This window comes from Drosophila kikkawai, chromosome 3R (assembly GCF_030179895.1).
Source record: "Drosophila kikkawai strain 14028-0561.14 chromosome 3R, DkikHiC1v2, whole genome shotgun sequence".
NCBI lineage: Eukaryota > Metazoa > Arthropoda > Insecta > Diptera > Drosophilidae > Drosophila > Drosophila kikkawai.
Genome location: NC_091731.1, coordinates 26,868,654 through 26,883,507, shown reverse-complemented (window position 1 = coordinate 26,883,507; position 14,854 = coordinate 26,868,654). Strand labels below are relative to the sequence as shown.

The 14,854-nt window shown below is 41.8% G+C and overlaps 1 protein-coding gene across 3 annotated transcripts; it reads left to right on the top strand.

Annotated features, from left to right (window-relative positions):
• Positions 1–1,993: 1,993 nt before the first annotated feature.
• Positions 1,994–14,362, top strand: jigr1 (jing interacting gene regulatory 1). Of its 3 annotated transcripts, none has more exons than XM_017176159.3 (6): positions 1,994–2,156; positions 10,693–10,759; positions 11,491–11,794; positions 12,961–13,222; positions 13,281–13,587; positions 13,656–14,362. In XM_017176159.3, exons 4-6 carry the CDS (start codon positions 13,009–13,011, stop codon positions 14,167–14,169), a joined length of 1,035 nt encoding a protein of 344 aa, XP_017031648.1. In that variant the 5' UTR covers positions 1,994–2,156; positions 10,693–10,759; positions 11,491–11,794; positions 12,961–13,008; the 3' UTR covers positions 14,170–14,362. The 3 variants fall into 3 exon arrangements, with proteins under 3 accessions (XP_017031648.1, XP_017031647.1, XP_017031646.1); XM_017176158.3 differs by having other exon boundaries at positions 12,958–13,222; XM_017176157.3 differs by having other exon boundaries at positions 12,841–13,222.
• Positions 14,363–14,854: the final 492 nt, after the last annotated feature.

Sequence of the window (14,854 nt, the reverse complement as noted above, 5' to 3'; positions counted from 1 at the left end):
GATCAGTTAACTGTATATTTCGTGCTGTACTTAAGGGGTTAAGAGAAGCTTGGAAAGAGGAAATTCAATTGGCATTCGGCAGATGTCCTGTGGCGCATCCTTTGTAATTGACAAAGGAGTGCGAAGGAGCCGGGAAGCGAGAGAGATGAGGAGAGAGCCGCAGGCACGGGCTAAGCCCATTAAAGGTCCCCAACAATTCAAGCCAGTTCTGTACAGTTGCTGCTTTTTGGGATCGCCACGGGAACACTCACGCATTCGTTCATTTACTCCTTTCGGCAGTCCTTCCGACAGTCAGTCAGTTGTTCGCACAGTCACTCAGTCAGTTAGTCAACCTGTCTCTGTTGGCATCACCTGCCATCGCCATCGTCTGCCGTCTGTTAATGTGTTTAATGATGCCTTTGCCCGCTGCCGATCTCAGTTCGGCTCTCAGTTATGCTAAATTGCTACCCCTACTCTCAAGGCATTTTAGTCAGACAAAAATAAGTTAAACTTTTGTTCGGCAAATATACAAGTACAATGTAGATCTCTTCATCTAAATCTTATTTAAAACAATATACATATATAGAAAACCCATATATTATAATATTTATAACAAAATTCAGATCCGATATGGAACCATCTGAGCTGTCAGCACTGCTCAAGGTGCGACTATTAAGACTCTGGGCCCATCCAGATGTGTCTGAAGACACTCGTGCCTGTTCGATTCTCCTTACGCGATGATATGCTGGTTTTACCACAAACCTTCTGGTTTTCATATGTTTTTATTGTTTTTGTTTCGATCCTAGCCACGCGTCGCAACTTTCCTCGCGACTCTCGATCGAGGAATGGGCTTGGATGCACCTGCTCTCCCATTGAAGATTGAAGCCAACTCGGCTTCAGTAGCCACCGAATGTGGGCCGCCTAATGGAGTTGTCCCCGGGCCCAAGGTTCACAACTTTTACCAGGGCAACAGCTCTGGGCGATCATTAGTCGGCAGAGGCTTGCTCGCCCCACTACATTTTTTTACTTATTTTTTAAATTTTAAATTTCGTTTTACTTTTGATATTTTGTGGAGTGGATCTTCTACTCTTTTTAACGCATAAAAATCTTAGGTCTTAGTAATCGCAGTGAGCAACCTGTAGACAAGATCCTCTGGATCTCAGAACTTTAAAAATATGGAACTCTTAGTTTTAAAACCGTTAACTAGCTAAACCATACCATAATAAAATCATTACCGTTTTAAAAATGTTCTAAATAAGTGAAAAATATAGAATTATCAACTGATAGAAAGAATTTATTTAAGTCAATATATGAATTTTCTCCTGGAAAACTCAAATTTTAATTTTATATTTGGCAATACCAATGAAAACTGGAAAATTTATATTTCGCAATATTTGTAGAATAAGAAAATAATAATAAACCTCTTTCTGTTCAAATTTTAATTCATTTTCTTTGTTATTATAGTTAGTAATTATAGATACTGTATTTACATTAAAAATGTTTTTATCAGCTTGTGTAAACCAATCATCACCCCCAAAATTTTATGAAATTCCAGAACGTTTTCTCGACTAGAACTTTCCTTGCCTTCGAGAGAGTATTACAATTTCGGCGCAGGCGCAAATTTCATAATCCGATGCTCTCTGTCGCTGCCGCTGCCTGCTGCGGCAGAGGCCATTCGGCAGGAGTGCAACAGCTTCGGCTGAGTTCGGCTTTCGAGTTGAGCTAATAATTTATCTCTCTCTCTCTCCTTTTTTGAGTATTTCGTATCGTTGCCGGCGCGGCCACACTGCCACCAGGATTTTCTTAACGTCATATGAATACGTTTTGGGTTATTTCAGATCAAAAGATAACTTTTTTAATCTCCTCACGTTGTCCGAGTACGCCCAACAAGGTAAACCACCCCCCTTCATGCACCCCTTTCCAGAAACTGAAATGGTATTTTTTTGAGCCCAGCGCGGTCACACTGGCGCGGCTTTCGAGCTGAGCTGCCGCGCCAGTTCAAATCAATTGCGCGCAATCCGTCGGCGGCGACGGTTGCAAAAATAAAACTCCTCTAAAAAGAAGTAGTGAAAAGTAGTGGCCAGCTCCTGGCCGATCGAGGAAACTAATGCCTTTGGCACGACGATCTTTGAGCGATGATCGGGTGCGTTGAACAGTGCTCGAGTGTTTGTCTGTCGGTGAGTTTAAGTGCGCGCGCTACTTTATTTGTTAACTGCAGAACCGTTAGCCCGCAAAGTGCAAAGAAATAAACAAGCGAATGAAAGAAACAAAATTCCGAAAGGAATCTCTGTGTAAAGTGCATAACAGACAGGCGAAGAATGTGCCGAAAACAGCATTTAACTCTGGGTGCGGTGATCTTGAACCCGCGCTCAACTCCGCGTAACGGTGCATCGGCAAGGCAAAAGCAAGGCAAGTCAAGTGAGATGGGCGGAGAAGGAGGATGCAAGCCGTTGCATTTCTTTTGATTGCTTGTGTATCATCTTCGGGGATCTCTCTTCTGCGCCCACTCTTTTCGCGGGCACTCTGCTCAGCTTTTCGGCGCAGACTCCTCTCGAACTCCCAAAAGGTAATCTCCTCCTCGGCTAGCTATAAAAGTGCCGTTGCTTTTTTTATGTTCAACCGTTTTTGGGTGCAGCAGCCAACTAACTCTCCAGAGATAATTACCAAAAGCCAAAGTGCGAGACAGAGCATTTATGTTTGCTGACGACCATCAAATAGTTGGAGCCAACGTTGAACGTTCTTCTAAAATGCTGCGAAAATGGCGATTTTCCTGTCGCCTTATGATTTATTTACATGTGCTTTTGGGGAGAGCGTAGCCGCACAAAGCGGCAGCAGAAATAAGAAGCACTTCTTTGTGCAGAAGTCGAAACAAACACTCTGACTCATTTTCTTCGCCGCGCGCTCCTTGATGTTTTACCCCAGAGACACGCGATTGCGAGGGAGGGTTGGGGGGAAAAAGTAACGGACAAGGAACAACAGCATCGTCATCGTCGCCTCCTGCTCCACCTCCTGCTTCTCCTCTTTCCCACCATAATCACGTGTCGCCAGCTCCTCTTCTCTTCGCTTGCGATTTCTGCTCTGACCATCAGCCATGTCAGCGCCTTCATTATAATAATTTTTATTGCTTTTGCATAAATCAAAAATCACACACAAAACGAACAGAAACGAAACGGGGAATAATCGTAAAATTTTGAGAGGCTAAAAAAGCATAAAAGGTGCGTTTTTCGGCTGTCTGCACTAATTTCGCATAATGTTGCTTTTTCTCTGCCGCTGCCTTTTGCCATTTTTTGATCCTTATTCCCTTTTGCCCTCGCATTTCCGTTACTGATGCTTTTGTTTTTGTGCCAAATCATTGCGGTTTGTGCATACAAATTCATTAGTGACGGCTCCTCCCGCTCTCTTCCCTTTTCTCCTTCTCCAGCTTTGCCTCCCACACGCTCTCATTTCTGGGAATTGGCGTTGCTGTTGTTGTTCTTGTTGCAGCAGAGCGCACCTTTTCCAGCCATGGATTCTGCAGGAACTCACACAGTGCTCCTCCATTTCCTTCTCCACCAATACTTCACTTTTCCCTGGAACTAAGCGCTTTGGGCGACTTTCTTTTATGTTTGTTTTTTCGGTTCGCAGTTAATAGTTAATACAGAATATTACAAATCTAAAAGAAAAGCCATTTGACTAAAAAATAAATCTTTAAAATTTAAAATAATTATTTTACCTTTTTTTCATATAAGTGTCAAAAGGGTTTATAGATATTAGTTTTCAACAAGCTTTATAACTCTCCCAAATTCCTATATTTTACAAATTTACAAAAAATAAAATCTAAATTTTGTAATTTCTTGCCCCCCATTTAATAATTTTTTATAGTCTCAAACATAACCTTAACTCTCAGCTTACAGCATCACCCTATTAGTTCCCCCCCTTCCCCAAAGATTTCTTCTTCGCACTTTCGGCTTCTACAAAACCGAAAACGAAAGACACACATTAAATGAAGTTCACATTTTTTCCAGCTGTTGCGCTCCAATTTTATATATATTTTTTTCTGGTTTTTGTGGATATTGGACTGATTACTGTAACCAAAAATGTGTCCCGAAACCCTCAGATTCCCATTTCCCCTTTAACGCTCTCGCCTCATGACAATTTGGTCACTAATTTTAGGACCCTTTCTGTGCTTTTCGGGGCTTTTCTGTCTGAACCGAATACAGTTGTCGGTAAAATTTTATTGATCTTTTTTTCTGCACAAAAATATAAAATTGTTTCATGGTCGTCGATTGTTGTTGTTTTGGTCCAAACGCCGAAATCGGCAAATCGAATTCAAAACGCGTGTGCGGCAGAATCGGAGTCCAGAGGAGATCCAGTAGAAGATCCCCTGAAGAGGGCCCAAAAGAAACGAATCCCAGACTTCAGACGCGCCATCGAGCGATAACAACAAAAAGGCAACAATCAGTAAATACTTGGTTTAGGCGAACCCATACAGACAGGAAAAATATAAGTTCCATATGCTAAATGTTTTTACTTGAACTACATTTTGAAAACATATTTATTATAATTATAATAAAATATTTTGAAGTATATACAAATATCAAAATTAAAACCCATACAAAATTTAAGTTCAAATAAAATGTTTACAAATAATACAAATTTTAATGAATATCAAATTTAAGCATGTACCGTTTTTTGTTTATTTTAAAAATTCAAAACACTTTTTCTTCCTGTGCATAGCCACTGTCCAAGATCAAGCCGAAAAGGGCCAACCGAAAAATATTTTTATCTTGATATTTCTGTTTTTCGAAGCTGTTTGTTGTTGTTGTAGTGTTTGTTGTTGCTGTTCTAAATACGCCAAAAGTTGCTTTCGGGGCATAAATATATGTCTTTAGTGTGGCATGTCTGGTTGCGTTTTTGGAACTTGGTAAATGGGGCAAAAGGCAGACGACGGCGGACCTGACCAAAGAGCTGGGACTCTGTCGAGTGCCCAGTCCGTTTTGAGGATGGCAGAGAGGAGCCCAGAATTCACGGAATTAGTTAACGATTAATGATTGGATATTGATTTCGATTCTCTGGCCTTTGAGAGCGTCTTCTGCCGGCCGGACGGCCGTTTCGCTTTTACTACTCATTAATTTTTTTTTAACTATCAGGGGGGCATTAAAAAACGCCGCAGTGAAAAATTAAGTTCCTGCCGCAACATCTTATTCGTTGGCTTTTCTTTCTCCATTCAAGGCATTTTACATACTTTATTTGCGTTGTCTGTCGGTTGCCAACTTTCTTTTTGAGAGATTCTCTTCCTTATGGCGTTGCTAACTGCTTTACGATCTGAACGGACATAAAACACCAAAACCAGGGAAGATAGCTTAGCTTAGATGTGTGAGAAGACGATGTGAGGAGATTCTTCTCAGTTCAGGTAGTATTCCGTTTTTTTTTTTTGCTCGTTTGTTTCTGGGAAACTTAATTTGTGCTCCTTGGCCGCCATATCAAATTGGCGCTATCGAATACCTAACACAGGCCATACACACATAAAGTCTGTATGTATGGTTCCTACGGACGATGCCCCATATAACTATGAAGCCACAGCTTAAAATTTGCTTAGCTCTTAACATTTATTTTTTTCGTGGCTCACTTCGGCTTCGGTTCGGTTTCTCCTCTGCGAAATTGGAGGCTTAAATTCTTTCGCAGAGAGATTCCATTTGGAGCATCCAATCCATCCCCTACACATTTGCGTAGAAACTCCCAAAAACAAAAAACAAAAAAACGAATAGCAATTTTAATTTGTGTGAGAACTTTGCTTCATTGGGTTTCCTCTGCTCTAAAGACGCTGAATAGAAGGAACCGGGTGAGGGGATTAAAATGGCGCATATTTGCCGCAGATCATTAGCTATTAACCCAGGCTCCTTGGCAACAGGCCTGATTCTTCTTCAGCGCTTAAAAGACGCAAAGTAATTGAGCTGTTGGAGCATCGTCTTCCAGGCCCAGTCTTCTGGCCTCCAATCTGCCTGCCACTGCCAGCGTGAGATACGCCAAACTATTTGGCAATTAGCGGATAATAACATTTGGTTGTTGCACATTAAAGAAAAAATAATGAGTAAAGTTTGTAGGAAGATTGCAAACATGGAAATCTCTGAGATATTGTAACAGGTTATGGGTACAATGTAAATTGATGGAATAATTTTTATAGTCTATTGAAAAACCTTTGGTTTTAATGGATATCAGGTACAGCATAACATACGATCAAGAAATTTATCAAACTTTTAGAATATTATAATCAATAAGTATATGTTTCAAATCCAATCTCAAAGAAAATAATGTTACAATTATTAGTGTGCTTGATTGTTTTTGGTAGTTTCTATAGGTTGCTAGTTAGCTATTCATATATTGTTAACAAATCCACACCTGTTGTTAATTATGCCAACTCACTCTGGGTTTGCTACCCTCATAATGGGCTTTGGTTATTGATATGATACAGTTTGTGCCATTAAACAAAGACGTTTTCTGCTTCTCCACACATTGAGTTTTTAACCAATATTCAAAGCCCGCTCGAAATGAACAATAATTTCCTCCGATCTGAAGGAGATTCCTTTTGGTGAGGATGGAGCACAGCCAGAACAGATGTGGGCAATCAATTGGAGAACTACTCGCCGAGCTCGAACCCCAATAAACGACGCGCTGATGGCCGACCATTTGGACTGATGAGTGCACAGCGTCCAGGGAGAGAGTGGCCCATATTATGCCATAACGATAACAACCAAATGAGTGTGGTCGGACTTATAGACGAGGCCTCTTACATTGAGCAAAAACATTCGAAGGACGTATTTAATATTCATTTAGAATTGGTTGTTGTAGATGACGGGGATTTTATGCTAATCCTAGAACTTGTGACATTGCGAAACGATGTCTGGATCTGTAGGCCTGAAAAATTTTTTTCTCAAATTCATTATCGACGTTTTTCGCAGTGCAGGTATCTCCTGGAAAAGGGGTTGTGGCTGGATCTCTGGAGACATGCCCACTTGTGGTGCTTTTGCTCTTTGTGCGCCAACTCATATTAAACCACCGTTATGCATATCAGCCACACAATTCACAGAAAAAAGCGGGGAGGCGGCCAGGAGATCGCCACATATCGAATGGAGATTGGCGTGGCCATGGTAACCCTTTAATTATGCCACACATACGAGCCAGAGCTCATGCTCTTTCCAGAATCCAGAGTCCACAATCCGCAGAGATCGTCGTTCTAAGCCCGGCTCACCTCTCGACGTCAACGCCTTTCGAATGGCACTCTGCTGGGTTGGTCTTCCACTTTGGTCTTGGTCTTGGCTCGCGTCTGGGGGCTCTTCTGGACTCGGAACTCCTCTGCTACTTTCTAAAAATCTGTCCGGGAATATAAATTGCAGCCACGTTCGCTCGCTCCTCGGTGAGTGCGAGTCAAAAATTCTGCAACACTCCGGCACTGGCGCATCTTAATTGCATTTCGATTACGCTGCAGTTGCTGCAAAAACAAACCAAATCAAACCGAAAAAAGGAGGGAAGAATTTCGTTAAAGTAGAAGAAATGGAAGCAAATCAAAATCTGCTGCAACAAATGTTGCTGGCAACATGTTGCACTTGCGAACAGGCCCGCAGCAATTGCAACCGGGAGAGACGTTGCCGCTGCCGCTGTTGCAGCCTGCCAAATAGACAACAGATGAGACAGCCTGGCACAGCCCAATCCCACCAGCTCTGGAACGCCTTTTACGCTAGATTGCCATATGGCTAAGGCTAAGGCCGAGGCCTGTGCCTAGGCCTAGGTCCAAGCTCTTTGCTCAAGCCCAAAACAGGTTCCTTCAAAACACTGGCCGACTGCAAGGCATGAACCGAGCCTGGAAATTGTAACAGCCATGAGCGGAGGTTCGGTTCGGTTCGGCTCGGTTCTCAGGCGGCAGCGTCAGACCTTTTCTTTCTTTACCGCCAAGAACCCCTTCTGATCCTGGCTTTGGACCCATTTAATACAGTTATTTTTATTCGTTGCCCTCGCTCGCTCTCCATCTCCTGGCACACAGTGGTAGCTCAATAGTTAAGACTTCCCTTGGGTATAATCAAAAAATAGTCTCTTAAAATATTGATGTGGTAAATATCAGAGAGTTAAGGTGACATATCCCATCATATTTGTACTTTATAATAAAACACATTTTAGAAACTATTTTAATAATATTTTCTGAATTTTAAAATATTAAAATCCAAGGTATTACCAACCTTCTTTGTGTAGAATGTTTACCAATATTAGTCTTGATTAAACTCAATTGTATAATGTCCTTAACCCGACAGTAGATCGAGGTTTGGTATATGGAAGATCCACTGTATCTGCTTTTTCGGAGCAGCAACAAGTACATACATCACCAGGAGCAGTGTAAGAGCTAGCTAACACAGCAGCATCAACAATGGGAAATGCAAACTGTTTTTGGCTGGAAGTCATGGCCATCGCCATCCATGACCATTCCCGTTCACTTATCCCTCGCTGCCATCTCTCCCCTGTCGAAGCCTTCGATGCTTTCTTTGGCATCGCAGCTCCTGACGCTGCTGCCTCTCGGAGTCATTAAAAATGATTCTACTCAAACTAGAACACAGACCAACGGGCAACGAAAAAGAAGGAAGGCATTGCGCCGAGTCTGGGGAAATGGCCATCATAAATGTGCAGAGAGGAGAAAGGTCCAGGAACCGAACTGTGAATGCCCTTAATGAGCCATTCTTTTTAAGATAATGAAGCTTAGCTGTAAAAAAGATTCGAAAATGATATAAAAAGGAATTTTGTTAGAAACTATAAATTGAATTTACCATAACGTAAAGTTAGGAATCAATAAATAATATAAGAAAAATATGGATAATAAATAAAGACAATGTAATATAAAAGTTTACAAAACTTGTCCCTCATATGCTCTTAAATTTTCTAGTTCTAAGACACAATAACTGAAAAATCCAATACCTAACTGAGTGTATTTGATTTATTACACTTCCTTTTCAATTAACACAATTGATACGTATATATACCGTGGCAAGCATCGAGGCAAATTGCAACCTTGCTATTATATCTCAGTCCTAGCCCCTCTCCAAGCACATATATTGCTCATAAAACCCCCATCTTAGCTTGTGCTCGAGAGCGCCTTTAATTCCTGTGGGGAACTGTTGTCGATCGCGGTGCCGATATCGGGAGGGAGTGTGTGTGCTATTGCTGACTTGTCAGCTGTTGGCTTAGGCAAATATTATTACATGATATTGTGCACCACCAGCACCGCCACGCCATGCCAGACCATGGATTCCTCTACTCCAGTTGGAATCGCCCCTGATCGATCCCCGGCGCCCGCTGCCGTTCCCTAAAAGCTTTTTCAATGAATTATTAGTTATTTCAAATTTATGTGCCGTGCTGTTTCTTTTCTCCTCATGCCATGGCATGGGTTCTTTTTTTATCGTGCGTCTATTTGCGTTTCCGCTTTCCGTTCTTCGTTCTCGCAGACTCGGACTTGGGGTCCGTTCTTCTGGGCCCGTTCCTTTCATTATTGACTTGACGAGGAAGAGGGCCCCGGAGCCAGGAGAGAGTCTTCGTGCCGTTGGGGGCGTATTTGCCTAACAAAAATAAATAAATATGAATTTATTGCAGCGTTTGTTCGACGGCGGCGCTGGTCTCTTTTTTCGGGTTATGTTTGTGTCGCAGGGAACATTAAAACCTAATGCCGTCTTGGGCCACGAAAGCCCCCGGCAGCGGGGATCGAATAAACAAATACGAGGCAAAGCCTTGCTTCTCCGTTCCCCTTGCGACATTATTATTACTATTTTTTTCCGGCTCTCAATCGCGGGGCAGATAAGCGAAATACGCTGAGGCTTGAAACTCGTCCAAGGAAAATACACATATGGAGAGCCAGCTTAAGAGTCTCCTCCGCTTTTCCCAAGGGGGGCGATCTTTTCTGCTGCCCTGGCAATTCTTCCGCTCAGCAAGCAGCCAGCAGTCAGCCTCTCCTCTGAACGTTTCTGGTTTCTACGAATTTGTCACGCTTTGGATTTCAAATTTTTGTTGATGTTAGCCAACTGTTAATGGACCCCGCAGCTTACGTCCGTCCGCACGGACCTGTGGCTTCCTCTTCCCAAATATGCTCTGAGGCGTAAGTAAATTCATTTAACGCTTGATTTTGTCCAGAGTTTAGTTTTACCTGCTCCCAAAAACGCTTGATCCTATCCGATCCGATCGGATCCCACTCCCCGTCCCAGGATCCTTTTTTGCGACTATTGTTGGTCCGCTCCATCCTTGCCCAGTTTCGAGCCCGCACAAAGGACATTCAAGTAGGGGCGGAAATTTAATATGAATCGCTGCATATAGTTTTTTTTTATGTTTCTCTGTTATTGAAATATGAGATTTTTCAGTCTTTGATCGCTGCCCCCATTGTTTGTCTACCTGCCTGCTTACCTGTTGGAGTACACGGCATTCTTAAACAGCATCAAGGATGTTTTTCTTTCAACTTTTAACAAGATGTTTTGGGTACTTGCTGAAACTTTATACATGCATTGCTGACATAGCAAATAATACAATATGAATTTCCCATAGGACGGGAAGGTGTCAACGTTTTGCATTTTAAACTAAACATTGCACTTGTCCCGGCCTATGTGCGATTTGTAATAATCAACATAAATCCAGTATTATATAGGGCTAATGATTTTAAAAATCTATTTTGTATCGTACTTTAACAGATCAATTTTTTGGCCTTTTCAGATCTCATATTTGCAACACAAAGACTTGTGCATTATAAGACTATAAGATAATAATAATATAAGTTCAGGTAAGTTGGCACAAAGTCTATATACTAAATTTACAAACATTCCAAATAAATAGCTATTATACCTCTTACGTTACCGCAAATTAAGACTACCTAAATAATTAAATAAAATAGTTGCAGAATTTCTGCGAATTCAATACATTTTTATTTATACTTCTCATTTTTCATTTGTACATAACTTATCGCCACATACACATTAAAATTTAAAAATTTCCCAAGCGCGCGCGCTCGTTGGTACTTTTCATCCCTGTTGTTATGAAAATGTCCGCCGCGGGCTGCCACCTTATTTAATACTCGAGCATCGCGCAGTGATGCCACCTAATTGCTAAGTGTTAGAGATGTGCTAGTGGTTGTTATAAATATACAACTGAAAATCCGAATTTCTTGTGAAATACAAATTTAAAAAAGAACGATGAAAAAGTGGTTATACGGCTGCTAACTAGGCTCACAACCTGTTTTTCTCTCAGAGTACTAGGCTTAAGAGAAATCCGAGAGAAGTTTGACAAAACGGCAGGAAAGAGATACATAATTCCTTTATCACCGCCACAATCTATAGTCACGCGATAAAGAGACTCAGCACGCTCGCATCTCTACTACATGGGTTCGGCGCCTGTGTGAGAGAGAGGGTGGGAGAGCGTGTGGTGCGCGTGTGTGAGTGCCGCCTCTCTTGCCGCTTGCCTTACACTCCCGTTCGTAATTCGTAAAATATAAAAATAAAAAATTTTTTGTTTCAGTTTAAAAAATTTCTTGCTGCGACTAGTTGTGCGTGTTAATGCAGAGACAGAAACTGAGACAGAGCGCCAGCACTCAGAGAGAGGAGACAACGAGAGCTCTGCTGGCTTTATTTTATTTTGCTTCGTGTTGCGCAGGCAATCTTAATTAATTTATTTACGTCTATATTGATTTTTTAAAGTAACTGCTACGCTAGCAGCAAGCGAGCTAGAAAGCCAGCAGACGCCAACAGACATAAGAGCGCGCGCTTAATAGGTATAAAAATACATACAAAACGGAGGCGAATCTGAATTTGAATATTTCGAGGTGAGTAAATCTATAAAAATAAATTAAGAAAATTATAATTAACGCTCAAGCACACGGGAATGTGCCAAAAATAATATTCCTTCGATTATTTATTTTTTCTGTATAACTATGTATTTTTTAGTTCTATATTGTTTATATTTCTTCCACTGGCACATCATAAATTAGTAGTTTTGGTGCTGCCGCCTGGTTTTGTGCAATTGTTTATTTAAACTTTATAACGCGATTCTGATGGCTGTATCTGTGTGAGTAGTGGGGGTATCTGCCAGCGCTAAAAAAATTAATATCAAGCAGTAGCGTTTCTGTACTTTTTTGTTTTTGTTTTATGTAGTTTGATATTTTTATGGTATTCTCTGGCTTTGTTTTTATTGCGCTGCTGACGCCGACGCCGACAGCGGCGGAGAAAGAGAGAGATGCAGACAGGGCACGCACACCTACGCACGCGTGTGTATACATGTAAACGGCCGTGTAAAAAGCATGTACAGCCTCAGATTAGGGATGGCAACGCCTATCTATCGGGTTATCGATGGTTTATCATTGAGTGATCATTAATTTCCCTATGTGAAAAGTATCAGATATTTTTAATCCACATTTGGTACTCTTCATATAGGGAAATTATTGATCACCCAATACTAAACAACAAATTATGTCAGATTCGCTTTTTTCTGTCAAATCTGGCTTATTACAGGCCTGCAAAGGATGCAAAGGATATTTTACGCATCCTGGTTTTTCTGTAGACTAAATGAAATAGTAGTATCTTCGATCAAGAGCATCAAACCAAAGTCCATGCACTATTGTATAGAAAAATAAAAGGTCTTTTTATTTCTCTTTATGCGGAAAGAAGAGTTACCTGTTTTTATCTCTTTTTTTATTTGCTTAGTTTTTAGTGTGTATATCCTCAAGATGGTTTCTCCCTTTCTTGTGCCCTTCGTTTTGTTTGCTCTTTTTAAGACCAACATCAATTATCTTTCGTTTTGAGTTTCCACTATTTTTTGCTTCAAGGCAACTTTTTTAATAAATATATTTTTTTCTTGAATTATTTTAAGCAGTGTGCTTTAGCTTAAAAAATCAAAATCATTGAAACATTAAGCATCAAGCTGTTAACTAAAAACTAAAAAACGAACTAAATATATACTAAGATGGAACCATCTTGTGATTTAAAAAAGGAGAGCATCGACGTGGAAACCGGAGCAGCGGGAGCCAAAGGAGCTGAGGGCATGGAGAACCTGTCGCACCTGTATCCCCCATCACTGCCCAAGGGTCGTGGCCGGCCAAGGGCCACCTACGCTCAGACGGGAGAGTTCGATCTGGGTTTGATTCGGGAGTACCGATCCCGCCCAGTCCTGTACGATCGCACCAACAAGCGTTTCAAGGACAAGCTGTTTGTGGCCCAACAATGGGAACAGATCTCCCACAAGCTGGGTTACGATGGTAAGGAGTGTGAAAACACCCAAAGCTGGCGGGGATTAATGACTATTTTTTCTTGCAGCCACCAGTCTGAGAGATCGCATGATTACGCTGAGAAACCGCTATAACATTGAGAAGCGACGCGTCGAGAACGGACTCTCTACACAGGCGTCGCAGTGGCCGCTGTTCGAGAGCCTCCAGTTTCTGGGCGATCACATACGGCCTAGGCGCAGCTTCAAGAATATGTGCAAGCTGGAGGATGACGAGGAGCCGTACGAGGTGGACGAGAGCGATAGCAATGGGCATATGATGAGCGTCAAGGACGAGATGGAGGAGGATAGCGAGATCTTTGATTGCGAACAAACGCTGCCAGTTACCACAGTGCTGGGGTGAGTTCGTGGCTACTCTCTTGTTTCAGCCCGTTTCAACTCCTTGCTCGTCTTTGATTTCCTTTTAGGATTCCCCTAAACAATTCTGATGAGATTAAAAGCCAACGCCAGCTGAATGGCAGCGATGTGGCGTCCAATGGCAAGAATTACAATCACTTTACAGGGAGCTACCAGCGGCGGCAAAACGTACAGCCCGAGTACATCACCAGTAGTCCCATTGTCCACAAGAGCAACAGTGGCAAACGTGGAGCACAGCTTGAGGAGCACCCGGCGAAGCGCAATAAGGCATCATCAGAGGAGTCACAACATTTATCCACATTTCCTTCCTTCTACCCCGCGCCCTTGCCACCGGCCTATGCCAAGTTCCATGGCTTTGGCGAGTTTATGGTCCACTCCCTGTGCGACATGTCGCCGGCCATAGCCCTACGTCTGGTGCAAAAGTTCACCCGCGAACTGGTTCAGACCTCGCTGCGCAACGAGGATAGCGGCAGCAGCAGCAGCAAACGGAAGCCGGATCAATCGGATCCAGTCGATCCGGTCGATCAGAGCAGCGAGTCGCAGGAGGAGGAGGAGGACGAGTAGATCTTAAGTTGCAATTTTTAATTACGGGTAGGGACGCGTGTCTACATCTATATTAATATAGCCGCACTAATGACAGATTCGATTATTACATTAACATAGTGTATAAAGTACTCCTTCTTTTAAAAGTCTTCTGGATGGGAAGACTAAAGCATTTCATTTATCAACAATAATGGCAAACCAAAATATACACTCATTTGCTTTGTTTTAAAGGCAGGGGGACACGGGAACAACGGGAGCGGGTCAACTAATCACCACAATTGATCATTATTTCAGATTCGGCAACCAAGCTATGTAGTACTCGCCTATATCTCTAAGATGCACTTCTGTAATGGTATTGAATCCTATATAAATCCCATATAAGGGCCCATATATACGTTTTTTAAATATAATACAAAATACGTTTTATTATTTTACCAATCGTTTTTAAACCAGAATGCTGTCCCATCACCAACATAATACATGTTTTATCTACTTTTACTACTACTACTACATAATTAGTGATTATGTAATGTGTGGACAAGCATCCCGCACATTGCCACCTTTAGTTCCTAGACTGGCTTCGCTCATATCCTACAACTATGCAAAATAAATCATTAATTAGATTCCTTTATACTTGAAGAAGTTTAGGAAGAAAGAGGATTTGCTGATTAAGATTTCAGTGAAAGCTGTCTATATTAGAAAAATC